Here is a 27,976-nt window from a genome sequence, read left to right as displayed (position 1 = left end):
CCAAGTGCCCCAGGGAGGGGCATTTCTATTTGCCACTCCCATGCTTGCTCTCTGACCCTTCACTTGATCTTTTGGGGCTCCAGCTAGTGCTGGGTGTTGCTGTGGGAGCACATTCTACTTGGTCCCCAAATCCTGCCCTCTGCCTTCTCTCCATTTACTTCAATTGAGTAATGACCTTGGGAATCACAGCTTTACTTCTGACTCCTAGTTGGCTGTAAATTTTGAGCCCGGCTGTAAGATCTGGGAACTGCTAGAAGCCATGGGGAGCTGTAGGTAAGAGCAAGGTCTCTACGCTCTGACGCTTAGGGCCCGGATCTCAGTCTGCCGCTTAGTAAATTCAGGACTCTGGCAAATCACCTGGTCTCTCTGAGCCTCAGTGTCTTCCTTTGTAAAATGGGAATAATAGTACCTGCTTTAAGGGGATACTTCTAGGGGATTACATAAGATGTGTTGTAAAGTGCTAAACACCACACTTGGCACCTAGTGCGTGCTCAGTAAATATACATTCTTACTGTTTCTGTTCACCTTTCCCCTTTGCTTCAATGGGGTCATCAGAATTTCTCAGAGTATCTGCTTTCCTTGGGCCTTGGGGCTGTGTGACAAGCACGGTTTCACTTACTTTTGCTCACTTACCGATTTTCGTTTCTGACTGACAGAGGGCTTTCTCACTGCCTCTCTGAGGGAACGCGGATCTGCCCTGGAAAGGCCTTCTGTGTGTGGCACACTCAGGTGGCTCTCCTTTCCCGCCATTCGCTAGCCAGCGGCGTTCATTTCCTTCCTGGCGTGCCTCTCATGCATCTGCTCACCTGTTTGCGTCGTCAGTCTGTCCCTTCCCGTGGAACCGGAGTTCTGGGGAGGTGGGGGACTCATCTGGACTCATCTCTGCTGGTACCCCAGACCCAGCCCCAGGCCCAGCGCTGTGCACGCTGGACTCAGTAGGTATTTTGCTGGGTGAATGAATCAAAAAATGAGGCAGTGATTGGGCAGAGAGCCCTGAGTCACCTGTGGGGAACGTTCTTCAAGGTTACCATGGGCCCAAAGTAGGCTTGCAGTGTCTCGTTCTTTCCTTTCCATTTTATTTTTTTAATGCTTATTTATTTTTGAGAGAGAGAGAAGGGGGAGAGGGACAGAGAGAGAGAGGGACAGAGAATTCCAAGTGGGCTCCGAGCTGTCAGCACAGAGCCTGACGCGGGGCTTGAACTCACAAACTGAGAGATCATGACCTGAGCTGAAGTTGGACGCTCAGCCGACTGAGCCACCCAGCTACCCCATGTTCTTTCTAAAAAGACCTATTCTGCTTTCTATTTCATTCCTGAAAAGGAAGTCTAATTTGTCACCCCATTGCCTTTTTCTCCCTCTCTGGTGACACTCTCTTGGTCCGTGGAAATACTCATCTAATCCATTCAAAGGTGCTGGTGCTGCATTCCCTTCTCTGGCCCCTCAAGAACGGGACCTGAGTGGTTGGAAAAGAATTCCAGCCAGTCAAACGGTTGTTGTCTAATGAGAAACCTAGTACGCTCGTCCTGATCAGCACCCGGTGATGTAGGGAAGTGTTGAATCACCGTATTGTACATCTGAAATGAACTGAACTGAAATTACACTGTAGGTTTGCTAACTGGAATGAAAATAAGTACTTGAAAGTAAATAAATACAAAATAAAAATACTTGCGCGGTGGGGAAAGAGACCTAGAAAAGCTCTTAGCCCTCGTTAGCTGCAAAGGTAAACTTCCGCGATCTTTAGCTGACTGACAGCGACAGTCATGTGATACAATCAAACATTAACTTTGAGCGTAGATTGGTTCTTGCGACATATAAGTAGAGGAGGGCAAACTTTTGGCAGGTGAGAGGCTTGGTAGCCGATACAGGAGAACCATGGCAGCGAGGTCCCGGGGGCCACGTCCGCTTGTGCTGAGCCTGCTGCTGTGTGCCCTGAATCCCCTTCTGTCCCAGGGCGGGAAGCTGTTGTTGGTCCCATTGGACGGCAGCCACTGGCTGAGCTTGTTCGGGGTCATCCAGCGGCTGCACCAGCGGGGACACGACGTAGTGGTCATAGCTCCTGAGGCCTCCGTGTACATTAAAGAAGGAGCGTTTTACACCTTGAAGAGCTACCCCGTCCCATTCCGGAGGGAGGACGTGGAAGCATCTTTTACTGGTCTTGGGCTCGAGGTTTTTGGGAAGAAGCCTTTCCTGCAGCATGTGGTCGAGACATACAAGAGGGTCAAGAAGGACTCTGCTCTGCTTTTGTCTGCCTGCTCCCACTTACTGTACAACAAGGAGCTGATGGCCTCCCTGGCGGAAAGCGGCTTCGATGCCATGTTGACAGACCCTTTCCTTCCTTGTGGCCCCATCGTGGCCCTGCGCCTGGCACTGCCTGTCGTGTTCTTCTTGAACTCACTGCCATGCGGCCTAGATTTTCAAGGTACCCGCTGTCCCAGCCCACCATCCTATGTGCCCAGGGTTCTGTCCCTTAACTCAGATCACATGACTTTCCTCCAGCGGGTGAAGAACATGCTCATTCTTGTGTCAGAGGGCTTCCTGTGCAATGTGGTTTATTCCCCATATGCATCACTTGCTTCGGAAGTCCTTCAGAAAGATGTGACTGTCCAGGACCTTATGGGCTCCGCATCGGTCTGGCTTTTCAGAAGTGACTTTGTAAAGGATTACTCCAGGCCCATCATGCCCAACATGGTTTTTATTGGTGGGATCAACTGTGCCAGCAAAAAGCCACTGTCCCAGGTGTGTATTTGAGGGGGAGCTTTACAAGCCTGTCTGCTTGCAAGTACTTTGGATGGATGAACTTGCCCCTGACAACTGCTGAATGAGCACGCTGAGGTAGTGTCACATGCCCTCTTTCGTTAGTTTCTGCTGTACAAATCCCGGGTCTGGGGTCGTAATTTGTATCTGTCTTGGGAATCACCTTCTGGGTTATTTCTTTGTATAGGACACTTTAAGAAAGCATACTTTGGGCTCCAGTGGAGAGTAATCAATTAGATGCAACAAAGGTTAATTGCCGTAAGCACAGAGCAGTGAGTTCAGGGATCCTTGCAGAGCACAAAAATCTGCAGCATGCACCTTGCTGCCCTTGACTGGGTTAGACACCCAAGGTTCAAGACTGCTAGAATAATTCTTTGACATCTATGGACCATGGTGGCACAAGTTGCCTTTATGTTTCTGGGGTTGAAGCTCCAGTTAGTCGATAGTCTGCTAGGAAGCCGGGTCCTGCAGTCCCCTGTCTTCTAATAAGTAAACATGAGACAGTCCGATCCTGGCATTCGGCAGAAAGGTCCTGAGTCTCAACCTCTGCAATGCTGCTAAGTTAATTTTTTTCCCGTAGAGATTTGAGGGATGCAAAAACATAGCATTCACAATCTTCTTCCCACATCTCAATGGAGGTGATAGAGAATAGCAGGAGAGTCTCTGTCAGTTGGGAGGTTGGGAAGGATTCTCCAAGAAGGTCACATTTCAGTGGGCATTCGTTCATTTATGTCACAACTATTGGTTGAGGATCCATTGGTAACCTAGGCACTTTGCAGATTCTGAGTCTGGCTTCTACTAAAGGGACTCTACTCACCCTCAGACAGCACTGAATCTTATTTCCAGGGTGACTCCATTGTGATTCACATTTTAAACGATCATGTTAATGTCACGGCAAGGAGAAACTCTAGACAGCAGAAAGAACCCTGCGGGAGAATTCCAGTGCTGTGTGGATGCCTCCACTCTGTTGCCGCATGACCAGATCACCTCTGTGAGGCTCTGATTCCTCCCCCATAATGTGAAGCGACATCTGGTGACTCCTACCAATAAGATTCTGATACCCCAACAGACCAGCAGGCCTGTTGGAGAAGTATGTGCCTGACGAGGTTATCTGCTTAAGAAAGGAGATGGTGTTGAGTTTTTAGAAAGCAAAACGACAAAACCTCATGTTAATAGAAAACCAGTCATAATTCTCTTTCATATATAGGAAAAGGTAAAATATTACCAAACCAGTGGGCACATCATAGATCAAAGGAAAGAGAGGTATTCAGCATGGCCAAGTTAAGAGTGAAATTAAAGAGAAATATTTTTGGCATCATTATATAGGATACAAGTGAAAATGATTGTTTGACATTTACTTTGAAATTTAAAACTTTGGAGATGTGCATGCATAATAGAAACTCCATTTGAAATAGAAGGGTTTGTTTATAAACCTGCATGGAATGTCCCCAGTTACACTGGCCTTCTTTCTACTCCTGGGACATTCCAAAATCTTTCCTGGTTCAGGACCCTTGAACTTGACGGTGTGTCCTTCTGGGATGCTGTGCCTGAGTTTGTGAGGTGGCTGTCTTCTTATTTTTCAGATGAGCTGCGATATCACTTCCTCAGGGAGTCCTTCTCTCCAAGATAGCGTCCTGTGCTATTTCCTTCATAGCCCATTAAATACCGCAGCCATTTCATTTAGATAATTGTTTATTGACCATCTCCTCCATACATGTGGGGGCGGGGACCACTTCTGCCCATCACTGCATCCTTAACACTTGGCAAAAGGTCTGCCTGTGATTGGTGTAAATATCAGAGTCTAATAGGCGCTTACCAAATGTTTGTTAAAGGAATGAATGAAAACCAACAAAGGGCGTGAACTGAGGACTAGTCACCAGATAGGCAGTGATCTCCACCAGTTCTCTGCACTCCTACAATTACATACAAATATAGGTACCTGTAGGTAAGTTTTTGTTCTTCATTTTACGAATTAGATAACAATATATCCCACTGCTCACCTATCAGTATGTCCTGAATGTCGTTTTGGTTCTAAATATTATATCTAGTTTTTAAAACTGTTCCATGTTTCATGGTATCTATGGGCCGCAGGTTATTCTGTTTGTCACCTAATATATATTAGCAAGGAAATTTATACTCCAGAGTCTTGCTCTTCCTGGTGCTACTTCAAATATTACCTTAACCAAAGATCAAGTCGTTTGTAGTTTTCTTCATATTTTCTGTCCTTTCTGGGTCAGATTTTCTTAAGTATTTTATCTTTTTTTTTTTTTTTTTTTGGTCATTACTGTGAATGTGATAGTTTTTCCATTTCTGCCTGTAGCTGGTTATCTACTCACTATTCAGCCCCAAATAAAAATTCAGCCAACTCAAAATATTGATTCTGTCATTTAAAAAACCAGTAGGCTGGCTTTCATCAATAAAGAAAATGTGATTTCTTCTGTTGTAAATTCCATGCCAACTATTGGTCTTATTTTTAAAAAATTTTTTTAATGTTTATTTATTTTTGAGAGAGAGAGAGAGACAGAGTGTGAGAGGGAGAGGGGCAGAGAGAGAAGGAGACAGAATCCAAAGCAGGCTCCAGGCTCTGAGCTGTCAGCATGGAGCCCAATGTGGGGCTTGAATCCACAAACCATGAGATCATGGCCTGAGCTGAAGTCAGACGTTCAACCGACTGAGCCATCCAGGTGCCCCTCAAATATTGGTCTTATTGAATTCACTAGAATCTTTCAAAATAATTGAATAATGTTGGCAATCACGAGGATTCTTGCTCCTGATTGTAATGAAGATTGATTTTCTTTTTTTTCTTTTAAGGTTTATTTATTTTGAGAGAGAGCGAGGGACCAAGAATGCAAGCAGGATAGGGTCAGAGAGAGAGGTGAGAGAGAGAGAATTCCAAGTAGGCTCCACACTATCAGCGTGGAGCCTGATGTGGGGCTCGAACCCATGAATTGTGAGCTCATGACTTGAGCCGAAACCAAGAGTCAGACACTTAACCGACTGAGTCACCCAGGTGCCCCCTGAAGATTGATTTTCATTTCATCATTTTGTATTATGTTTGCCATTGTTCTTTGGCAAATAGCCTTTATTTATTTAAATGATTTTCTTCTTTAGGATGTTTAACAGGAGTGGCTACAGAATTTTATCAACTGTCTTTCTCAGTATCATAGTTTTTAGCATCATTTATTGATATATATGTGTGTGTGTGTGTGTGTGTGTGTGTGTGTGTGTGTGTGTGTTTTAACGTTTATTTATCTTGAGAGAGAGAGAAAGAGAGGCAGAGGAGGGAGGGGTAGAGAGAGATAGAATCTCAAGCAGGCTCTGCACTGTCAGCCCAGAGCCTGATGCAGGACTCAATGTCACGAACCATGAGATCATGATGAGATCATGACCTGAGCCGAAATCAAGAGTCAAGACTCATCCGACTGAGTCACCCAGGCGCCCCTCCATATATTTTTTCCCCTGTAAATTTCTCTAAGTGGTGAGTTGTGTTGACTGAGTGTTAGTTGCTGCCTTGTTTGGTACAAACAAGCCTCAGTGTGAGAATGTCTTTGTAAACTGTACCTGGCAGAAGCCCTCTTTGTCCTACTTAATATTTTTAATTTGAAATTCCACTTTTTTGATATTAATATCACCGCTCCTGCACTATCTTGCTATTTCCCTAGTGTCTTTTTGGCACCCCTTTGTCTTCAAGCTTTCTTTTTTTTCTTTTTAAATAACACGGAGCTGATATTTTTAGCCTGGTTGAGAGAATTTTGCCAGTTTGCAGTTCATTTAAAAATTGATAGATTGGATTCTAACTTTCCCAACTTACTTTATTTTTATTTTATGTGGTCATTTTTCCTTTTCCTGATTTTTGCTGGTCTGTCAAGTTGCTATTCATTTTCTTTTCTCCCTTTTGTTTATTTTTTATTTTAGAGAGAGAGAGAGAGTAGGGGAGAGGGGCAGAGGGAGAGGAGGGGAAAGAGAAAATCCCAAGCAGGCTCCATGCTCAGTGCAGAGCCCGATGTAGGGCTTGATCTCACAACTCTGAGATCATGAACTGAACCGGAAATCAAGAGTTGGACGCTCAACCAACTGAGCCACCCAGGCACCCCACATCCCCTTTGTTAATTAAAGAACGTTACTCCATGCTCCATTCCTTTGGCAGAGCTCGTGCTGGTCCCCATGCTCTTGGTCAAAGTCCTGATCTTCAAGAATAAAGATGCAGTATTTAGTTGATAAGGAGAGTCCACAGGGACTCTGGGAAGTCCCTACTCCATAGGGAAAGCACACCTGGCATCAGACATGTGTGGGATGCCTGATGGACAAAAGATAGTAGAACAGCATTGAGAGCAAAGGAACGAAGCTCAAGAATTCCAAGATATCGTTCCCCGCTCAGAGTGAGAGACCATCTTTGTGGACAGCAGCGATTCAGAGATGATATCCACCCAGACATGTTGGGTCTGAGGAAAACACCCAAAGGGACGGTGGGTGAGAACAGAGACTTAGAGGTGGAGAGAAGAGAGACTGGTGAGCAAGGAAGCTTGTGGTCTTTGTCAGCGGCTCTGAATGCGTAGTGATAAAGCAACTGGATTCCAACATGCCAAATGTTTACCAAGGGTTTTGAGAAACAGAAGCCATTTGGGAAGAGAAAATCTAATAAAGGCCTGGAGCTCAAAATACTAAACTCTCCGCAGAAGTTAGGATCTGTGTTAAAGACTTCAATGAGGTGGGCAGGTGTTTGCACTTCAGAGGTGGCCTCGTGCATTTTGGAAGGGGATAAGAGGTGGAGGAATCGAGGATTATCTTCAGTTAACACACCGCCTCACTCTTTCACCATAGCAGAGTCTGTGGAGTTAGGGCCAGGTTTTTGGGAAGTTTTGCCAGTAGGGTGTGGACCTCACCATTATTAAATCCCAGAAGAGCTTGCCGAGAGTGGACGTTGCCCACGACAACACCAGCTCTGCAGTTTGCCCTTCCATGATCTGTAGATGAACTTCTGTGACATTTAAACTTTAGTCTTGCTATTTAAGTTTGGGTGTTTACGGACCTGTGGATTCCTTTTTATGGTAATCACACCTGGCTGGGTGCTGAGTGGGTGTGGAGGAGTGTGCAAGGAGGTGAAACCAGATATGGCCCTTTGTAGACATAGTTAGAGGAAGAGTGGGTTTCATGCAGGAGGGAAGGTCCTGGGAAGTGAGGTAAGCCGTGTACCTTCACTCAGGAGAAAGAACTCAAAAGGTCCTTGGAGAGGAGCCATCTTTCCCCAGGAAAGAAGGATGTAGTGCATCCTGGGGAGGAAGGACTTCAGAAAAGCCATCCTTAGGAGGTCTTTGCCACAAACCAAAAATGCAGCATGGCAGTGGGGAGGATGATGCTGGCCTCCCCAACCTTTCAGATGAGCCCCATGGAGAAGGCCCAGGACACAGCCACTAGGAGCTAGAAACCGTGAAGAAAGCTGTTGGGATGGGATGGGGGTGAGGACCAGGCAGGAGGCTCACCCCTGAGGAGATGTTGGGGCTTTCCTGGTCATGCTCTGAACCAAATTTGAAAAAAAGTCCCTTAAAATCATGTGTGCTGAGGCCTGTCAGAAGTCTTCTACGTGTCACTCCAGGGTGGCCAGAGTTCTGGTCTGTCCGGGACTGAAAGTGTCATATCCCAGGAAACCCCCCAGTTCTGGGCAAACCCTACCGCATCACACAGTCTCAATATCCGTGGCATTCTTGGGAGACATAGAAAACCATTTGGAAGATTCTAAGGGAGTTAATTAGATCATTGATAACCTACAGTTGGGGGGAAATTGCCATACTCACACCTTGCTCTATTTCCTCTATGTGGAATTGCCACGCTGTGTGTGTGCGTGTGTGTGTGTGTGTGTGTGTGTGTGTGTGCGCGTGTGCCTGTGCACGTGCATGTGTGCATGCTGGAGTGTGTATGTACTTTGCCTGATGACCACGTACTCTGGAGTTGGCTTTGAAGGTTGGGGTCAGATCAGACTGAGCTGTGATTATTGCTGAGGGTTGAGTCTGGGGGTTTCCTTACTCTCTTCCGGGGGCCACAGCCACCACTCATGACTCAATGCAGCTAATACTGCTATTTTGATTGGATTAATTTTTGGTTGCTACCTCTCAGAGCTTTTGTTTGACATCCGTCTCTAAAGTCGATTCCTTATTACTTCAGGGGTAGGGCCTCGATAGGTCATAATCTGTGATCTGCACTTACTAGTGGGGTCCCCACCATCACTGTCTCTCACTCTTATAACACACAGACACTTCTAAGATCCCATCCCCCTGCTTCATCCACGGGAACCACAGATCATTCATCTTCCAGTAGTTGTCAGGTTCATTATTCACTAGAAAACCACTCGCAGTTCAAATACACCAAAACTCACTCCATTAAAAAAAGTTGCTCCTCGAAAAAGAAGATGATTTCGTCGCAATAGAGCAGTATCTGCAATGGGAAAGGCTGACTTAGACCCCCCCGTTTTCTAATGACGTGGTCTTGCATGCAAGGCTCAGGTGGAGGGCTTGTCACACAGCCCCTCTCTGCTCTTCATTCCTTATTCCTTGGGTCATCTGGTCCAGAAGTTTCTTCAGAAACAAGCCCCACTGCTTTGTCTTGAGCTTTGTCCTAACAGCCAAGGCTGCAATGCCCGATGGTGGTCATGGTTGGAGGAGTGGAGCGGCCTTGCCGCTGCAATCTTCCTTGGATGGTGGCGAAGGATACACTGCTCGAAGGAATCAGGACACGGAAGCATCTCTGGAACGGGACATGAACACTCCAGGGGGGTCATGTGCTGGGTGGGTTGAGACTCATTGCCTGTTTATCCTTCCCCCCCCGGTGGCTTGGGTACTCAGAGTTTTCTCACATGCCCCTGACCTTCTCTGAACTCCACAGAGGGGGCTCAGATCCTGATGCACACTTAGCAAGGTTTTCTCTTCCGCTTTCGTATCTTTCACACTTAGGGAGATTTTCTGCTCTCGACGGTACTTTATGAAACCAGCAAAAGAGAGATTCAGGTATCTTTCTGTATGTTCTTGCTAAGGCAGGAAAGTTGACTTCCATTCTAAAGAAAGCTCTTCTCCAGGAAAGGTGGGGAAATGCCAGGTTGACTGGTTAAATTTCAGCACTGAGTTGACATGAATATGATCCCCAATCACCCCCATGTATTGGCTGTGGGAAAGCAAGAATTGTTAAAGGTTGTCTTGGCTATTTGAGGGTCTTCCTTAATTGTGAGCCTCATCCTCAACACTATTTGCGGCTTCGTGCCTTGACTCATTCGTTCTTTCAACATAAAAGGAATATTCCAGAAGCCTTGAAAAGTAATACACATCTTTACTGTGGATTTTCTTAAAGGGGCTGTGCAGGAGTTTTAGAGTCTGCAGAAAGCTTTCTGAAATTCTCTTTGGGCGGCTTTCCTTTCTCCCAATGTCTCCCTTCACCAATCTGCTAAACGGTTCTCTCCCCTCTCTGTGACACTCATCCACCTTTCCTCCCTCCTTCCACACTGCCGGCTGCTCTCTCCATCAATCCCTTTCCTGAAAGCCTGCTTTCTCCCAAGATGCTCTCAGATGCTTGAAGCCCCTGGGAAGTGGATCTGGTCTTACCTCTGATTGCTTTTCCTTTGGGAAATTAGACACTACCTGGATTCTGCATCTCAAAGAAGAACCCAGAAGATAACCAGATAAGCAAGAAGCCTTCCTCCTGTGGAAGGAATAACGGGGGAAGGAAGTCTATAACATGCGCTAATATTTTGTGTCTCTACCACACACACGGAGACACGCATATTCTTAACATGAGGAGATCGGATTCATAGCTGAATGGATGCAGTTCCCAAAGAACGTGAGAAGAAAATTAACTGTAAATTTCTCTTCTGGTTCTAGGAATTTGAAGCCTATGTTAATGCTTCTGGAGAACACGGAATTGTGGTTTTCTCTTTGGGCTCCATGGTCTCAGAGATTCCCAAGGAGAAAGCTATGGAAATTGCTGATGCTTTGGGCAAAATACCTCAGACAGTAAGAACATGCCATACGATTCTGTACCTTCTGTATCTGTATCTTCACGAGAGTTGGAACCCCAGACTTCTAGTATCGGAGTTAATCCTATCAGTTGGACTTTTGGCTTGGGGTTCCCTGCGACTTCCTGATTACTAATCCAAAGGTCTTTTTACCATGTCACTCTCAACTGTTCTGTTAAACCGCGGTCTGCTTTCCTTGGAGGTCTCATTTTCTCTAAGAAAGTCAACAGCATATTCAGGAGAATTTATTTTATCGACAAAATGAACAGGACAGTGTTTCTTCATGTTACATAAGGAGTATTTCTACAAAAAAAGCTGCTGGTCAGGACACAGGATTCATTTCTTATATTGCTGCGCCTATAATTCTCCATCCACTCATTTCATTAAGTAAACTTTCCCCTGAAGTGCAGAAATGTGCAAAAGTCATAAATGTACAGCTTGGTGGATTTGCACAAATTCACAGCTTGTTCCCAGTCCCCAGGAGCCTTCCCAGTTGCTACACCTCCCTCCCCTGCCAAGGTTATGTTCATTCAGTGGACTCTACATTCTAGCTACTGTGGCAGATGTTTCTGAATCATTGTGTTTTTCAACTCTGTTCCTGTCTCTGCAAGGTCCTGTGGCGGTATACTGGCACTCCACCACCAAATCTTGCGAAGAACACAATACTTGTCAAGTGGCTTCCCCAGAATGATCTGCTTGGTATGTGAGCAGGCTCTGGTGTGTAGGTCAAACCCAAGTGCAATTACGAAAGTGGCTTGCGTGTGGCTGTTCTAAAGGATTATTTAGCTGGAACATATCATGGCCAACGTATTCCACGTTGCTTTTTACCTCGTGGGGTATCTCACCCCACGTTTTCCTCTGCAGACTTCTGCAAAAGCCACATGTGGGTGGCACTGAGTCCTTAGCATGCTTGCAGAGCATAGATGGTGTCAGACCGTGCAACTCGGTGACTTGACTGCTGGCATCCTTCCCTGTTTTGCTTCTCAGGTCACCTGAAGGCTCGTGCCTTCATCACACATTCTGGCTCCCATGGCATATACGAGGGGATATGCAACGGTGTTCCCATGGTGATGCTGCCCTTATTTGGTGATCAGATGGACAACTCCAAGCGCATGGAGACCCGGGGGGCTGGATTGACCTTGAACGTCTTGGAAATGACTTCTGAAGATTTAGCAAATGCCCTAAAAGCTGTCATCAATGACAAAAGGTAAGAGAAAACATACAGAGGAATACTACTTGTATCTTGGCCATCTCATTCACAATAAATATTCAAATGTGAAAACAAATACATAAAAACCTAATTAATAAGTGAGATGACTTTGGGATTATTATTATGCATTTCATTAAAGGATGCTTTAATTCCTAGAGAACTTCTCATAGAAATGATTTTAAAGAGGTTTTTTTTTTTAATTTTTAAAGTTTATTTATTTATTTTGAGACAGAGAGAGAGAGAGAGAGAGAGAGGAAGGGAGGGAGAGCACGAGTGGGGGAGGGGTAGAGAGAGAGAATCCCAAGCAGGCTGTCAGTGCACAGCGTGATGTGGGGCTTGATCTCACAAACTTAGAGCTCATGATCTGAGCTGAGATCAAGATCAAGAATCAGACATTTAACTGAGCCATCCAGCCGCCCCAAAACTGATTTTAAATATTATTTCCCTTGGTAGGCTTAAAACTTCAATTTGTTAAAAAATATTGTCACCAAGTAGATGTCTACTCTATGAGATTCTACAAAGAGAGAAATATTCCGTAATGAACCTAGTGTCCATAAGATAAAAACAAAGAGCTTAGAACCATAGTTCTCCCTAGCACTGAAACCCGTGAGAAATTTTGTTCATGGGGATTTATAAATGGGGGGGGGGGGTGTCATGTGATATCCCAAAGGCTTGTGATAAAGCAAAGGTGAGTTTATTCAAATACGGCTCTGAAAGAATTCAAGAGGCAAAAGCCATCAGATCAAATGGTCTCTGCGTGGAATTTATTGTATTGATGTCAAGTTCACTAGTAACAGCTTGGTCAAAACCTCGTGGGAAGAAGTGACAGCCAGGGTGGACTTCGTCCAACAATTAACAGTGCGTGTGTGCATGTGCATGTATGAGTACGTGTGCATGTGTGTGTCTCCATGAGAGTGGAGTCTTCACCCATAGTTGCTTCATCTTGAAAAAGACATCAGTTAGAAGGACAGATGTGAAAAACTGGAGTGTGTTCAGATGGGAGGAGACATTGCACAGGGTGACACAGTGAGGCTGGGCAAGGACAAATGGGGGAGAGGTGGGGTGCCCCCATGTGTGGTGCCAATGGATGGAGAAGAAAAGCCCACATAACCCAGGGGTAAATGCCCAGAGTGCCCGGTGGGTGCCATCCCTCTCTTCTGAATGGCGCCTTCCGGCCACCCAGCTTGTTGGGGTCGGGATGTGCTGCTCACACATCGGCGCCACGGAGCCCCGACTTCTCTCCACGTGCTGACAAAACTCGTTCCTGAGGTTCACATTCATAATGCAATTTTAATCTTTTGTTCCGTGATACAGACAACTATCTGGAACCTAAAGATGACTTAGTAAAAGTTCTCTTATTTTTTAAAAACGTTCATCAATCAGCCCGAGAGTTTAGCTAACTGCATTTGCTTGTGAGTTCTCACTACCTAATTGTGAATCTCCCTGTTCCCAACACTCTACACGGGGACATAAAATAAAGACATCAGACGATGCGGCCAGGCTATAACAGGTGCTCAATAAATAATGAATGAATGAAAGTTATAGGAAATCTATCTTGTTTAAGAGAAGATTTATACAAAAGAAGATGTTTAACAGACCTTATGGTCAAATATTGCTATCACAATACAATAACGTATCCAAATAAAATGGCAGACCTGTTTAAAGGTGGCAATTATCATAATTACTCCTGAATAAAAGTGTCTTCCATTTTTCTCTTTCTTCTCCCTTTCCTTTCCTTTTTTCCTCCCCTACCTTCTCTTTCTTCTCGCAGGTTGAGAAGAGGGTTGAAACACTCTAAGGGTTGAAACTACTAAGGGTTGAAACATCTACACTAAGGGTTGAAACATCTAACCCAGTTTGGATGTGGATGTTCCGATTCAGCTACCAACGCTGTCTAAAATAAACAAAAATCCATTTTGTTTCCCAGGCTGCATAGACACAGCCTCATGCTACAGTTAGCACTTGGACGGTGTGATGCTTCACCAATGGAAAATATGCCACCACCTTGCGAGGGCACTTACAAATGGCTTTGACTTTGAGTAGATGTGATTGTTCAAAACTGTGAGAGGGAAACTGCTCATAATTTCTGACATGACCTTTTCCTTTATTTCTTTCTCTTATAAAGAGTCATCTAATTTCCTACAAAAATATCATGAAAAAGAAGAGAAGAAAACAGGAAGCTAGGTTCAAATAATTTAATATTATAATTTTGGCTTCTTGTTTTCTTTCTACATTTTTTTTTTAATTTCAGAGATAAAGACCAGTTAGTGTGTGTGTGTGTGTGTGTGTGTGTGTGTGTGTGTGTGTGTGTGATGTATGGTGTGTGTGTGTGTTCTTTTTGGCCATAATGGAAACACATTTCCTCTACCAAGTTTGTAAAATCTGGAGCCTTCCCAACCACAGCAAGCCTAGAGGGAGGATGGTCAGTATGGTTGGTGTTCCAGAATTCACGTCACTGTCTTTGTGTTTAGCTACAAGGAGAACATCATGCGCCTGTCCAGCCTGCACAAGGACCGCCCCATCGAGCCCATGGACCTGGCTGTGTTCTGGGTAGAGTTCGTGATGAGGCACAAGGGGGCCCTGCACCTGCGCCCTGCAGCCCACGATCTCACCTGGTACCAGTACCACTCTGTGGACGTGATCGGCTTCCTCCTGGCCATTGTACTGGGCGTTGTCTTCATCATGTACAAATGCTGCGCCTTCGGCTGCCGGAAGTGCTTTGGGAAAAAAGGACGAGTTAAGAAATCTCACAAGTCTAAGACACACTGAGAGGTGGGTGGGAAGTGAGGTGACCCAAAGTGGCAACCAGAGGCAACGTTAAATTTATGTTATGCTTATTCAAGAAATACTTAGCCCTAAGGGAGATACCCCCGTGTTTTTTTTTTTTTAAATAGAAACAATCTAGGGGCGCCTGGGCGGTTCAGTCAGTTAAGCATTTGACTCTTGATTTTGGCTCAGGTCATGATCTCACGGTTGTGAGGTCAAGCTCCGAGTTGGGCTCTGCACTGAGCGTGGAGCCTGCTTGGGATTCTCTGTCTGCCCCTCCCCTCCCCCCCTCAAAAATAAACAGATAAACAAACTTTAAAATAAAAACAATCTAACTGCTAGTCACACCTAGAGGTAGAGATACTTGAATATGTTTTCTGCCCCCTTTAGGATCTTTAATTTGGACTATGTTCATCACTTCAGATGACTTTCCAGGGGGGTTGGACAGGTGCCTCCTGCACTTTGCATTACTTTTCTTACTCAGCAAATGAGGCTTGCTTGGGGACACAGGTTCCAGGTGGTCTTACCCCCCTCTACCTGGAAGGACAGCTCTAACATCGTCGTCTGGGTTCTGTAGACTGTTGCGATCAATTCTGTCCCCAGTAATGGCAGGTCCTAACTTGCATTCATGCTTCACAGATGTCACTTTGTGTATACAAAGAAGGAAACATTTGTTCCTTTAGGGCATAGTGCCTTGTACTTGAAATAAATGAATGACCTCTGGGCGCCTGGGTGGCTCATTCAGTTAAGCGTCTGACTCTTGATTTTGGCTCAGGTCGTGAGATCTTGCGTTCGTGAGATCAGGCCCCGCATCCAGCTCTGTGCTGATAACATGGAACCTACTTGGGATTCTCTCTCTCCCATTCTCTCTCTCTCTCTCTCTCTCTCTATCAAAATAAATAAAAATAAACTTAAAAAAATAAATCATTGGCACAGGTTCTTTTGAGAACAGTGTCTGATTTCTGGCTTTAGGGAAAAGAATGATGTATAAAATTGATGAATGGTGGGCTCAAGGGTATCACCATGGCTTGTGCCAAATGGATCTGAATTTGAGAGAAGCCCAAAGCACAGTGTCTCACAAGTGTATTTTCTCTGATGTTTTCCACAACTAAAGACATTAATAAATTCATAGAAATTCTATTTCTTAGGTGTTCTTCTCTTCATTGTTGTTGCATTTATTTGCTGTTACGCTACACGTGCTAATTCCGCAAATAATACACCAGTATGACAGAACTTTTGGTCGTCCAATCAGGAATGTGGAGGGAGGGGTTGCACAGGGAAAACATGGCCACCAGAAGCCATGACTGACCCCGGTGGTCAGGGGAGAGGGAGCTAGTGAGCCAGGGACAGGCTCCCGGATGTGTCCACTACACGTTTATGTTGTGTCCGTTTTCCCCACATCCTGCCTTGGTGCTTCTCGTGCATTTAAAGTCACGTGTTTCTACAGATACTTATTTTCAACTTAGTTCCTGTAGAAGCAGAGGTAGGAAGCCCGGTAGAGTGACAGCACACGAGAGTGGCCGATTTCATGAATGGATTATACGGGAGTCAAATGTTATTGCCCTACCCTGAAAAAGAAACCCAAAAAACATTTTCATTTCAGAAAACCAAGTACAGCCCTCTTCTTTGTCCTTGATCTCATCGCTTTAGTATCTCCTCTGGATAGTATGTGCAGGGGCATCTCACTTTTTCCATGGCTTCTGTACTCATCGTATGTGCGACAAAAAAGCGGCCCCTTTCTGCACCCCTCCTGATAGCCAGGCCCTTCACAATGTGGCTTTGCAGCTCTTCCCATCGAGAGGAGGATCTATTTCCCCACCCCTCAAGTCCCGGCTGGCCTGTGACCTGCTTTGGTGGCATGTGACAGAGTGGGTGGGTACCACTTCTGGGTCTAGGTGTCAGGAGGCCTTCCTGTTCCTGAAGCCCACTTACCTACTGTAAAAACAGCCTGGGTGAGCCCTACTGTGTGACAGACATGTGTTCCAATCACGCTGGCCTCTTCAGCCGATAGCTAGCCAACTGCCAGGTCCCTGTGGGAGGCTGTCCTAGACCAGCCAGCCCTCACCCAGCCCACCAGCGGACTGCAGATGTACAAGCAACTCCATGGCTAGAGATGGCCCAGAGCAACAGATCTACCCACTGACCCACAGATTTATGAACAACAGTAAATGGTTGTTTTCTGTCCTTAAGCTCTGAGGCCGTTTGTTACACAGCAATGGCTAACTGATACATTCAGTGCTGGCCCTAAACCCACGATCTTCCATGGGTTGGGTCTTTAGACTGTCAGAGGATGCAGGCACGTCCTACCCACTTCTATATCCACTTCTACACGGAGAGCTGTGCTTAGCTGCTCGCAGCGGGCAGGCAGGTAGGGTCTGTGGAACGGAATGGGAGCCGTGTCATTTGAATGATCTTTGAAGGAAAAGAGCAGGCCCAGAAGAGAGTGGGAGAGGTAGCCACGAAAGCGAGGCATGTGATAACCATCTTCTTGTGTCTCTTCCATATTGGTCAGTATGTCTCCAAAGGGCAGAGTGAGGAACAACGCAGGAATTTTACGGGGAAGAAGGGTTTAGCACCATGCCTGTGAAGCTCATTTTCCAACCATCTGGCTTCAACGAAGTAGAAATGGGCTGCAAAGGGCAAAAAGCATCCCGCTATCAGAGACTGAGGAGCAGGCCTCTTGGCCGCATGGGCAAACTTTGAGTGGGAATTTTCACTAAGCCGTCGTGGACCTACGTGGCTCTGAGTCTTGTTCTATTGCTCTGTAATGCATAGCAAGTTTCCAAAGGCCAATATTTCGTTGCTCAAACTTTTGATCTGGCCTGTTACAGCTACAACTGACGAGAAAATCTTGGGCTCCACTTTTGGTTCAGGAAATGGGGTACCTGCTCTCTTACCTGTCAGGGGGAACCCCCTGCCCCATCCTGTAAGCCACCCAGTCCTTGGGGAGGAAGAGTCCTCTTCCCAGGACCCCTCTGTCACCCATCCCACCCCAGCTGTCCTGACCACATCTTCCCACCCGGAGGTCCTATGACCACAGGGTGGAAGTGAAGAGGTCAATGAGAAGACATGACTGCCAGCTGACCTGTGAGCTGGACCTGGGAAATCGGAGGCTTCGCATCCCCTCTCATGTCCTTGGAATGTGGGTTCTGCTTGCCTTTCCCACTCCCAGAGGATGATCCAAGGAGATCGTTTTGGGATACTGAGATGGTGTTGAGGCCACCTTGATGGTACAGGTGACTGAACCTGGTTAAGACCTCTGTATAAACTTGTAAGATGTGGTTGGCGGGTGCAGAGATTCACTTGTCCTGATGCTGCCCAAGATGAAACTCCTGTGTAAGTTCTCCTGCTTATGAAAACTGCCACCTGCCAACATGGAGTGGCTTCTTCAGTCTCTCCCCACCCTCTGAGTACAGAGGCCAGTTTCAGATTTCACCCTGGAAGCTTCTGTGGAGCTTAAAAACCAACAGGGCATCCCCAGGGGATGTGGTAGTTGATAACGCCTGCTCCCGCTATGCCCCTTTCCCAAACAGGCCACCGTATTCCACCGCACATATGGATAAAAGAAACGTCTAATGACAACATAATGCGGCATTTTAATACAGGGCCCTGCGCACCCCTTGAAGCCCTCAGTTGATCAGGACTCAGGAAGGCAGTTAGATCTCAGAGTTCCAAGGGTCTGCGACCTAACGGTGATGGTTCTAGTGAAACCCTCCCACCCTGCCAGGAGACCTCTTCCTCATCCACATTACGGCTGAGAAGCCAACCGTCCCACTTCCTTGACGACCCACCTGCCCTTGTCCACATTACCTTTGATGTGTATTAGGCATCCTCTCCTTGTGGTGCATTTTTGTCCCAACCAGGAGGGGACTCCGAGGAAAGGTCAGTAGTTAAGTCCCAGAGTAGCTCTTCAACAGATTCCCAGGAGGGAAAGAGCTCAGGACGGTGAAGAGCCCGTGGAGTTTCAGGCTTGGGGAACTCTGGTCAGGGGGCGAACGGATCTGGGAGCCTTCAGTCCTCCATTTTGACATCTGTGTTGTTGGTCAACCCTTGAGAAGCTGCTGATGTCACGAGAGCTCCTTGAGAGGAGCAACGAGGACGGCAGAGGTGGGTTTCTCATTAATCGTTAGTGTTCGGTGTGGAGAGAAGAGAGAGGAAGGGCCCTTCTTAACCAAGTTAGTCACTGCTGTGTGATAAATGGCATCAACTCAGTGGCTTAAAACAACACCCGTCTATCATCGCACGGTTTCCGGGGATCCGGAGTTGGGGGGGTCTCACAGGCTGCCTTCATGTTGGCGTAGACACATCCTTTCCGGAGCTTAGTTCTCTTCCAAGCTTATGGGGTTGGAGGACTGATGTCCTCAGCTTCTTGCCACAGGGTCCCTTCCACAGGCAGTTTAGGCCACGCCGTTAACTTCAAGGCTAGCGTGAGACTCCCTCTCCCATCCCTAGGACACAGAGGCTGCTATGAGAGCACACGACCCTGGGAGTGGCTTCCTGTCACCTTGGCCTCGGTCTACTGGTTAGAACACGGGTCTAGCCAAGTCCTGGTTCTGCCCACACCGAAGGGGAGAGGGTTATGCAGGGTGTGACTCTTGGAGGGGGGGTGGTCTCTTGGGTTGTGTTGATACACCAACGATTTTACAAATCTTGTCTCCGAAGAGCTTGTGGAGGAGATGACGGAAGCAGTGGTAGGCTCAGACGAGGGCCCGGCAGAGGAAACGGAGGACCCGGAACCCCTGGAGCCAGACGACGACGGAGGTAAGAAAGTCGGCCCCACCCCTGCATTCCTGTCCCGTCCAGTCCTGGCCATTGACTCCTTGAGGGCGTGTCCCAGCCTAGGTCTCGGTTTCTCTGTCTGCACGAGGACAGGGAGGCCCCGCCCAATCGTGGCAAGAGCATGGCTTCCCCGGCCGCGTCGGGAGGGCCTGGGCGCGGGAGCACTTCCCGTGACGGCCACCTCAGCGGGCACCCCTGCACCACCTTGTCTCAGGTACTTTCCAACAAGTCACAAACCTCCTCAACATCATGGACAGCGGGTCAGCAAAGACGGACACTGCTGGGGGGGCAGGTCCTGACATGCGGAAGATGCTGGCCTCGGTGATAATCACGGAGAAGGCCACCACGGAGCCCTCCGCGGTGATCAACGCTCTCATCCGTTGCCTGCAGGTGCCCGAGGTAGGGCCCGCTGGCCCCCGGCCCCGCCTCGGAGCCCAGCCACCCGTGGGTCAGCACACATTACTGACCATCGCAGGCACAGGGCTGGGTGCTGGGGCACAGACATGGGCAAGACCGTGAGGCTTTGACTCACAGGACCCATGGGAGCCTGCGGCTTTGGTAATTTTTAAAAAGTTGCCTTATTCTGACACGGTGGGTTGGGGAGCCCTTGTCCTAGGGCTCACGAACGTAGTCACAAAGATGTTGAAGGAGTGAAGCAGGTAGACCTGGGGCAGCCAAGACGTAGCAGAACCGGGTGCAAAGTGGTGCTGGGCCAGCCCGGAGACTGCTTAGCCAGGGACAGGAGTGGGGTGGAGGGCATAGGAGGGAGTGATGGGCGGTGTGACGGGAAATCGCGGTGGGCAAGACAGGGCAGAGTTTGGGGCAGAGCATCAGGGTCCCCTGGAGAGCTCGTTAAGACCCAGATTGTTGGGCCCCGCCCTGAGAGTTACTGATTCAGTAGGTCTGTGGGGCTGGCCTGAGAATCAGCATTTCTAACACCTTCCCAGGTGATGCTGAGGCTGCTGGTCTGGAGACCACACTTTGAGAACTGCTGGAGTTTAGACTGTCCTGTAGCCTTTGGGGCTGGGAAGTGTGGGAGATCTTTGTAGGAATTCTTTAGAGAAAGCTTGATTTTGTAGAAAGATGGGTGGCAGCTGTGAGGAGCAAAGACAGGCAAAGGGTTTTGTAACAGACTTTTAAAATGTGGGTTTATTAGGAGGTGCGGGGGTGGGGGGTGGGGGGGAGGGGACAGGCCATATCATGCAGGGCCACATGAGCAAGCACCAGGGTTGGCCAGGAAACAGAGGGAGCGAGGAGGGAATGGGGGCAAGAGTCTATATTGTGGTCTCTGGTGGGGGGAGGGGGGTGGGACAGGCGGGGTGAGCAGGCTGAAGATGGGCTAGTGTGAACAATTTCAGCGGGCTCTGGGTATCGGGGCTGTCCCTGGTTGTCTGGCATGTGGCCCTGGAGTCATTAGGGGCAGGTGGATAGTGGCTCCCAGTGGGAGAGCAGGTGGATGGTACCAGCTTTGGACTGGCGGTTTGCATTTGAAAAGCATGCTCCCTGGGGAGCTGTTTGCTCTTGGTAGTAACTGGCTAAGCCTGGGAGGGGTGGGCTCTCCAGGGTCATCGAGGCCCCGAGGTGTCGGGAGATATAAAACATTTAAGAGCATGGTTAACACCCAGGCCATAATTGATGGGGTTTTGGGGTGATGGGGGGTTCAGAGCCGATGGCCAAGAAAGAATTCTTCAAGACGTCTTTGGTGCAGAAAGGTGATTTTATTAAAGCACAGGGACAGGACCTGTGGGCAGAAAGAGCTGCGTTGGGTTGTGACAGATAACTCATTATATACCTCAGGTTGGGAGGGGGTTGGGGACAGCGTAAGTCTCTAAGGAATTTTGAAGCAAGGTTTCCAGGTCCTTGAGGGGCTGGCTGCTGTTAGGAAAACGCCATTTACTACTGTTTAGTAAAACCTCAGTCATGAGACCCTTCAGATGTATATCAGGGGGCCATAAGCTTGGAGTATGATTGCCTGCATGTATCTTGGGGAGTTGAGATAAAGGAATTTTTATATGTTAAAGCAGACTTACAGGATCCTGGGGCTCAGGATAACGTGAAGCCAAGATTCCCTTTTACCCTTAACAAAGTGTCATCATCGAGGCAGCTGAGCTCCTAGAGGGAGGTCACTCTGTCTGTTTCAAGGACTCGTCACTGGGCTGTAGGCAGTACGGGAATCTAATTTTTCATTTGCCTTTGTTTCCCACATCACCACGGCAAGCACTTAAACCCCCTTACATCTTGATGAGGGTGATATGAGGGCTCCAGGAAACGGAGTCTATAGGTTTCTGGAGATTAGGTTCTGGATAAGATTGCCTTTTTCTTGCCGTTACTAAGTCATCCGTAAACTGAAGGAGACTCCCGTCCTACATGACCTCGATCTCCATCAGTCAACCATTTGCTTTCTTTCCTTTCCCCTCTTCTTGGGCAGCCAGGAGTGTCTGGGGGGGAATATCACACGCATCCCACCTGGCGGGGGTGGGGGGAGGGTGCTGTCAGCCTGTACTTTGTCCTCAGCTCGCCCCATGCTCCCTCGTCAATAATCAGTGGCAATACATAGACTCTAAACACGTAGGCACATTCGAAATTAACCTGTTCCGGAGATTTCCATTCTTCATTGAATAGTGAAGGAGCCAGCAGAATGTCAAAATCTGTTAAACCAGACAAAAGTCATTGACATTGCCAGGAACGGCAATGATTTTTGTTGCCAGGGAGGAAGCATTTGCATTCGTATCAGTTTCCTAGGACTGAGCTTCTGTCCCCAGATAACGTAGCCTAGACAATCACGGGGGGTCAAGGGTGCCCCCCGCTTGAGGCCCCATAATCTTTGAGCGGCTGCAGACAGCCCCAAGACCTCCTCTGGTGCCTGTCTTTAGGTCAGTTTTCAAGTCTTTGACAGTTTTTGCCTTGCGACCATAAATATTCTCCAGAGATGCCTCTTGATCACAGAGGAGGCTGGTCTTATTAAAATTTACCTGGCTGTTTATACAGGTCCTGCAGGAGTGTTAATGAAGCCTACAGGTGTCCTTGAGTTCTCTTTGAAAAGCTAGAGCATGCATTCTCCACGGGGGTGATACTGTTCCCCCTACCCCCGGGTAAAATGGATTCGCTGAAGAAAACCTTACTTCTTTATGTATCAAGTACAGAGAGGCACATAAACAGATACGCCATATACTCGGGGAATTAAGGCTTCATGCGTAGGGGTGCAATCAGGAAAAAATGTCTAAGAAGGCTCTTTAGGGAATGATCTAAAAAAAGACTGAGGGACACTGGTCCAGGGCCAGGCAGTACCGAACGGCCAAGGCCCCCCAGTTTTCTTACTTCCAGGGATTTTCATGAGGAATCTCTGGTTGGAGTTTAGAAGCCTCGGTTATTCGCTAGGGCGACACCAGGCAAACAAGGCCACGACTCTCTGGAGCAGATTTCACTAGGTGAACATATAAGTTTGAGTGAATTTCTTCCTTCTTGAGGTGCCTTTTCCAAGGCCTCTGGGGCTGCTGGGAAGTGGCCGCCCTCCCAACAGAGAGGAGGCCCCTTTCCAAGGGCTTTGCGGGCCATGGCCCCCATGTCAACGGCCCACACTCATTCTGCAAGAGCAGCTGGTCAAGCCTGATTCAGTAAGGGCTATTTTAATCGCCATGGTCTGGGAATACGGTCTCTTTGTCCAATTCTACCTTAAACGGGGTCATTTAAGATGGCGATAAGGCTATCTAGGAATCAAAAGGGAGTGAGAGGCACATTTCTTGGCATCGAGTGCTCCCCCACCAGGGCGGACTGCGTTCTTGGGCTTTCAAGTGGGCCAGTGACAAGTGTGTGGAGAATCTGGGGCGCTGACCATGTGACTCTTGTCTTGCTGACTCTGCCGGACCGAGAACAGGGAAAAGAGAACAGATTTGCGGGACACACCGCCAGGGCCAGTTGGATGAGTCGGACGGGGGGAGGGCGGAGAACGGTGTTGAGGGTAGAACACCGTAGGGCCTGCCTCTTGGGCAGCTTGAGGACAACCGCCAGGTGGGGTATGACTCATTCTGGAACCAGTTGCAATGCGTGTGGGGTTCCCCACCCGCCTCCGCCACCGAGCGGTTCTCAAACACCAGTGGGGTGTCCCACAGTTCAGCTCAGTTCTGACCTACCCACCTGGAGACAGCATCGGATCCCATAGGTTAAGGGCTCAGTCCCACAAAGCTGCCCCCGCCCCTGCTTGTCCCCCGTGCCTCTGACCGACTGGCTGTCGAACTCCCTCCCTGGGTTTGATTGATTTGCTAGAGTGGGTCACACAACTCAGAGGAACAGACCGCTCGCTGGATTAGTCTATTATAAAAGGATCGAACTCAGGAATGGCCAGATGGAGGTGATGCAGAGGGGAAGCCACGGGGAACGGGTGCGGAGGTTCTGTGCTTTCTTGGGGTGCACCGCTCTCCCAGAATCCCCATGTGTTTGCCAGGCCGGAAGCTCGCTGAGCCCTGATCTGCGATCTACGGAGGCCTCATTACAGAGGCACCGCTGATTGAATCATTGGCTGTGGTCAATGCATTCGGATTCCGGCCCCTCCCCCACTCCAAGACTGAAAGTTACGACCCTCTAATGAAAGGGATGGTTCTCCTGGCAACCAGCCCCCATCCTTAGGTGCTTTCCAAGTCACCTCATTAAGGCAACAAAGGACTCTTTCAGGGCTCTCATCACTTAGGGAACTCCCAAGGGTTTTAGGAGCTCTGTGCCAGAAACCAGAAAGGGGACAAAGATCAAATACACATATCTTGCCAATCACGGGTATATGGGAGGAGGGCCAGTGGAGGGAGAAGATGGTGGGCTGTGTTGGGGGCAGGGCTGGGTCCATCCCAGGCGCCACAACCTAGTCCAGGATCTTCCCGCCCGCCCGTAATCGTTTCCCAGATTTCCACCCAGCGCAAAGTCAACATTTACAACATCCTCCAGGAGATCATCCAGCAGGAGGGGGAGCTAGAGGATCAGGGCGTCCAGAGGCTGGTCGCCATCGCCTCCAAGGAGATGAGGGAGAGCCTGGAGGTAGTGAAGCCCTGGGTCCATCGGTGGCCTGCCCCCCTCCCCTGCCAGCCCAGGGGCTGAGATGTTGGTGGCCTGGGGTGGATGCAGGATTTAATTCTGCACGGAGAACATCATGTGCAAAGGCCCTGAGGCAGGGAGAGGCTTGGCTTCTCTGGTCCAGTGACCTCGGGGGGCGGGGGGGGGCAAGAAGAGGCGGAGCCTGAGCTGGAGCAGGTGTGGGGCAGGAGGGTTTTCATGGCAGCCCAGCGGGTGGTGGAGACACACGTCCCTCCCCCGTCCCCTGCAGGTGGAGGGCTACGTGAAGGCAGAGGTGGCCAGCGACACCCTGGTGGCTTTGTCCCGCAACCACTTCAACTTGGTCATGTATGAGCTGCAGCACCACCTCAAGCCTCTCAACCTCACGGACGAATTCGTCATCGTCACCTTGGCGAAACTGGCCAATGGCAACGGTAGGCGCACGTGGGTCCTCAGCCCGGGGCGGTGGCGGGGTGGGGGGGGGGTGTCTGGCCCCGCAGGCCGGCCTGGCGCTCCCTCCCGGTCACTGCCTCTCTCTTCTCTGACCAGCCCCATTTCTCTCTTTTCTAGTTTTTACATTTTTTTAAGTTTTTCTTTTGAGTCCAGCGTAATATCAGTTTCAGGAGGGTCATCCAGTCACCTGACGATTCCATGCATCGCCCAGTGCTCATCCCGACACAAGCTCTCCTTCATCCCTGTCTCCCGCTTCAACCATCCCCCCTCTTACCTTACCTTCCTCTGGCATTCCTTCTTTCCGTCTCCGCGTCTCCCTCAGCTGTCAAGATTCCGTGTTCCTGCCTCTCATTTCTGTCTCTTCATTCCTCTGCCGTTCTTTCTCCAGACCGCTCTCCCTCTCGGGCCCCGTTCTCTCGTGTTCTCATCTCTTTTCCTTCTTATCCCCTCCCCCCCCTCCCCCATTCCACAAGCAGGTGCTGAGCTCCCGCTGCACAGTGGCAGTGAGTACAATGTGCTCGGTCCCGCCTCCATAAAGGACGGTAAACAAATAAACAAGAAAATCGGCCATCATCATATGAGATGACATGTGGTGTGACGAGAACAGCCTGGTGGCTGTTTGAGATCAGGAGGGAGGGGACCTCACCTCTGTGGGGCCCTCACTGGGGTAGTGACATTTCAGCTGTGACCCGAAAGGACGAGACGATGGTGAAGAACCAGATGCGGGAGGGCGTTCTGCACGGAGAACGTCATGTGCAAAGGCCCTGAGGCAGGGAAAGGCTCAGCTTCTCTGAAGGACTGAGAGGTCACTGTGGCTGTCGTTAGGGGGAGGGCAGATGGTGGAAAGTAGGGTTGGAGAGGCTGGCAGGGCCTGGTGGGTGTGGTAGAGTCTGGACCTTACTTGAGAGCCCTGGAAAGCTGCAGGGTTGCCTTGTGACACACAGGTTCCAGGAGGAACATTCTAGCTGTTGTGTGGGTGGAGAAGGGATGAGAGGTGTGTATGTGAGAGGCGATGGTGGCTGAGGCTGGGGCCAAGCTGGTGAGGGGTGTGCAGACGGGAGAGATGAATGAGGCTCCGACTGATGGGACTTGCTGGTGAGTTCTGTGCTGGAGGTGAAGGAAAAAAAAGAGGAGCCAAGGAAGACTCCCAGCTTCAGGCGTGAGCAGCTGGCTGCCGGGCAGGTGCACTGAGTTCACATTCCTGTGGGACTTTCGAGGGGCGGGGTCAGGTGGCCAGCTGATGGGTGGATGCGGAGTCGGGTCCGAGGGCAGGTGTGGGGGGCCTTCCTCCCAGGGTCTTTGGCGTGTGGGTGGTGCTCAAAGCTGTCCACGCCCACAGATGCAGACACAGGAGAGGAGGCGGGCAGAACCCAGCTCGGAGAAACCCGACGTCAGGAAGAGAGTTGGCAGGGAGACGGGGACAGGGTGGCGGTGGTGTGGAACCTGCGAGAAGGGCGGTGGCTCAGGAAGGGCCCGGGGGCCAGCGTGTCCTGTTTTGCAGGGGCTCTGGTCAGATGGGGCCGGGTGGGTGGAGAGAGTGGGGCGGGGGACAGGGGACTAGCTGCTCTGAGACGGCCGTTGGAGGGGCCAGGCTTGGAGGGGAGGGTGGCTCTGTCACCTGTTCCCTTTCCCCCAACAACGCCTCTTCTCTGCCCCCAGTATCCCTCGGTTTCCTTCCTTTCTCTGCCCGCCTGTTGCCTTCTTCTGGTCTCTCTTTCTTGCTGCCTGTCTCCCTGTGTCTTTGTTCATCCAAGGACCTTGGTGGGACACGTAAAGAGCCAGGCATCTATCCAGGAGCCACGCTCAGTCTCCCCTCCGTGACTTTCTGCTCTGCACGCTCCTCCCTATGGTTCTGTCTCCTCCTCCTCCTCCTCCTCCTCCTCCTCCTCCTCCTCCTCCTTCTGTCTCCCTGTCCCCGGTCTCCTTCCTTTCCTGCTTCCTCCCCCTTCGCTTGTTTCCGGTTTGTTCCTTTCACCTCCCACTGACTTCCACACTTTATCCTGTGGCCTCAGCCACACGCCGGGCCCCGTGGGGGCGGGAGGTGGCAGGAAGCGGGCTTGTCCTCTGCCCTGTCCCTGCTGACCCGCCCCCGACTCCCTGCCACCTCTCATCCCGCTGCACAGTGTTTGAATTCATGCCATACATGGGCATCACCCTGGCCACCATATTCACGATGCTGAGGCTCACCAATGAAGCCAAGATGTGCCAGGTGATCTGCAGTGGTACGTGCCTGGTGGGGCCCGCCGGTGGGGCCCGGCCAGGGGGCTGGACGAGGGCCCCGGGCAAGCGGGTGGAGGGGTTTGCTGAACAGGAGGTGGGTTGTTCACTTATTCCCGAGCATTTGTCCAATCTCCTGCTTCGTGTGGCCCCGATCGGCTCTCAGGGAGGGGAGCACAGGTGGTGGAACTGTGGCCGGTGCTTTCAAGGGAACACGGCTTAGCGGGAGGAAGTTGTCTCTGTGACTCGGTTTACCCGGCTCTGTTTCGAGCGTTTCAGGAGGACGACGGGATTTCACAGGAGAGGGAACCAGGGAACATGGCTCTATGTTGGGCCCGACCAGGGCTGGTCTCGGATGCTCTTTATGGTCTGATCTCCTTGCCCCAGGTTTTGATTTCTTAAGTGTTTCGGGGGGTCCCAAATCCCTGGTACCTGAGAAGAATAAGACAAAATGTGCTCACTGCCCTCTGTGGGACAATCCTCGGGCTGTGAGTAAGGAGTCATATCCTACCCTTGACCCCTGTATGTGAAGCTCAAGGACTGGGGTCTGGACACACCCGTAGGCTTAACACCCCCCCTCACACACAGGTAGAAAGCTGATAAAAATTGGAAGGCAGAGAGCACGGGCTGAAGAGAGGCATTTTCTAGGCTGTCTGAGGCCATCTCGCTCACCTGCTGGTTACAGAAGTGTGCCGACGCTTCTGGAGGGAGGTGGCCCGGGGAGACCTCGTCCGCTGCTGCCCCTCAGGGCTCACCGCCCCCAC

General features: G+C 49.4%; 2 protein-coding genes and 2 long non-coding RNA genes across 5 annotated transcripts in view; 2 read left to right on the top strand and 2 right to left on the bottom strand.

Moving 5' to 3' along the window:
- Positions 1 to 1,233: 1,233 nt before the first annotated feature.
- Positions 1,234 to 15,009, top strand: LOC125911043 (UDP-glucuronosyltransferase 1A1). The gene is made up of 5 exons (XM_049614638.1): positions 1,234 to 2,736; positions 10,617 to 10,748; positions 11,362 to 11,449; positions 11,738 to 11,957; positions 14,432 to 15,009. Exons 1-5 carry the CDS (start codon positions 1,873 to 1,875, stop codon positions 14,727 to 14,729), a joined length of 1,602 nt encoding a protein of 533 aa, XP_049470595.1. The 5' UTR covers positions 1,234 to 1,872; the 3' UTR covers positions 14,730 to 15,009.
- Positions 12,148 to 18,376, bottom strand: LOC125911047 (uncharacterized). The gene is made up of 3 exons (XR_007454237.1): positions 17,812 to 18,376; positions 14,573 to 14,677; positions 12,148 to 13,289 (listed from the first exon to the last, which is right to left on the bottom strand). It is a non-coding gene; the product is annotated as an uncharacterized LOC125911047 (long non-coding RNA).
- A 122-nt stretch (positions 18,377 to 18,498) lies between these two features.
- Positions 18,499 to 27,976, top strand: part of MROH2A (maestro heat like repeat family member 2A) — a 44,789-nt gene continuing 35,311 nt past the window's right edge. The window contains exons 1-6 of the mRNA XM_049614637.1: positions 18,499 to 18,833; positions 19,389 to 19,487; positions 19,720 to 19,904; positions 24,396 to 24,527; positions 24,814 to 24,976; positions 27,119 to 27,217. Coding sequence (XP_049470594.1) covers positions 18,791 to 18,833; positions 19,389 to 19,487; positions 19,720 to 19,904; positions 24,396 to 24,527; positions 24,814 to 24,976; positions 27,119 to 27,217 — 721 coding nt within the window. The 5' untranslated portion in view covers positions 18,499 to 18,790. The remainder of the gene's footprint in view (positions 18,834 to 19,388; positions 19,488 to 19,719; positions 19,905 to 24,395; positions 24,528 to 24,813; positions 24,977 to 27,118; positions 27,218 to 27,976) is intronic.
- Positions 23,116 to 27,971, bottom strand: LOC125911046 (uncharacterized). 2 transcript variants are annotated; one of them, XR_007454235.1, is made up of 5 exons: positions 27,885 to 27,971; positions 27,183 to 27,644; positions 26,614 to 26,752; positions 25,270 to 26,438; positions 23,116 to 23,361 (listed from the first exon to the last, which is right to left on the bottom strand). It is a non-coding gene; the product is annotated as an uncharacterized LOC125911046 (long non-coding RNA). The 2 variants fall into 2 exon arrangements; XR_007454236.1 differs by having other exon boundaries at positions 25,275 to 26,438.

The sequence above is a fragment of the Panthera uncia genome (assembly GCF_023721935.1).
Source record: "Panthera uncia isolate 11264 chromosome C1 unlocalized genomic scaffold, Puncia_PCG_1.0 HiC_scaffold_3, whole genome shotgun sequence".
Taxonomy (NCBI): Eukaryota; Metazoa; Chordata; class Mammalia; order Carnivora; family Felidae; genus Panthera; species Panthera uncia.
This window is presented reverse-complemented; position numbering and strand designations above follow the sequence as displayed.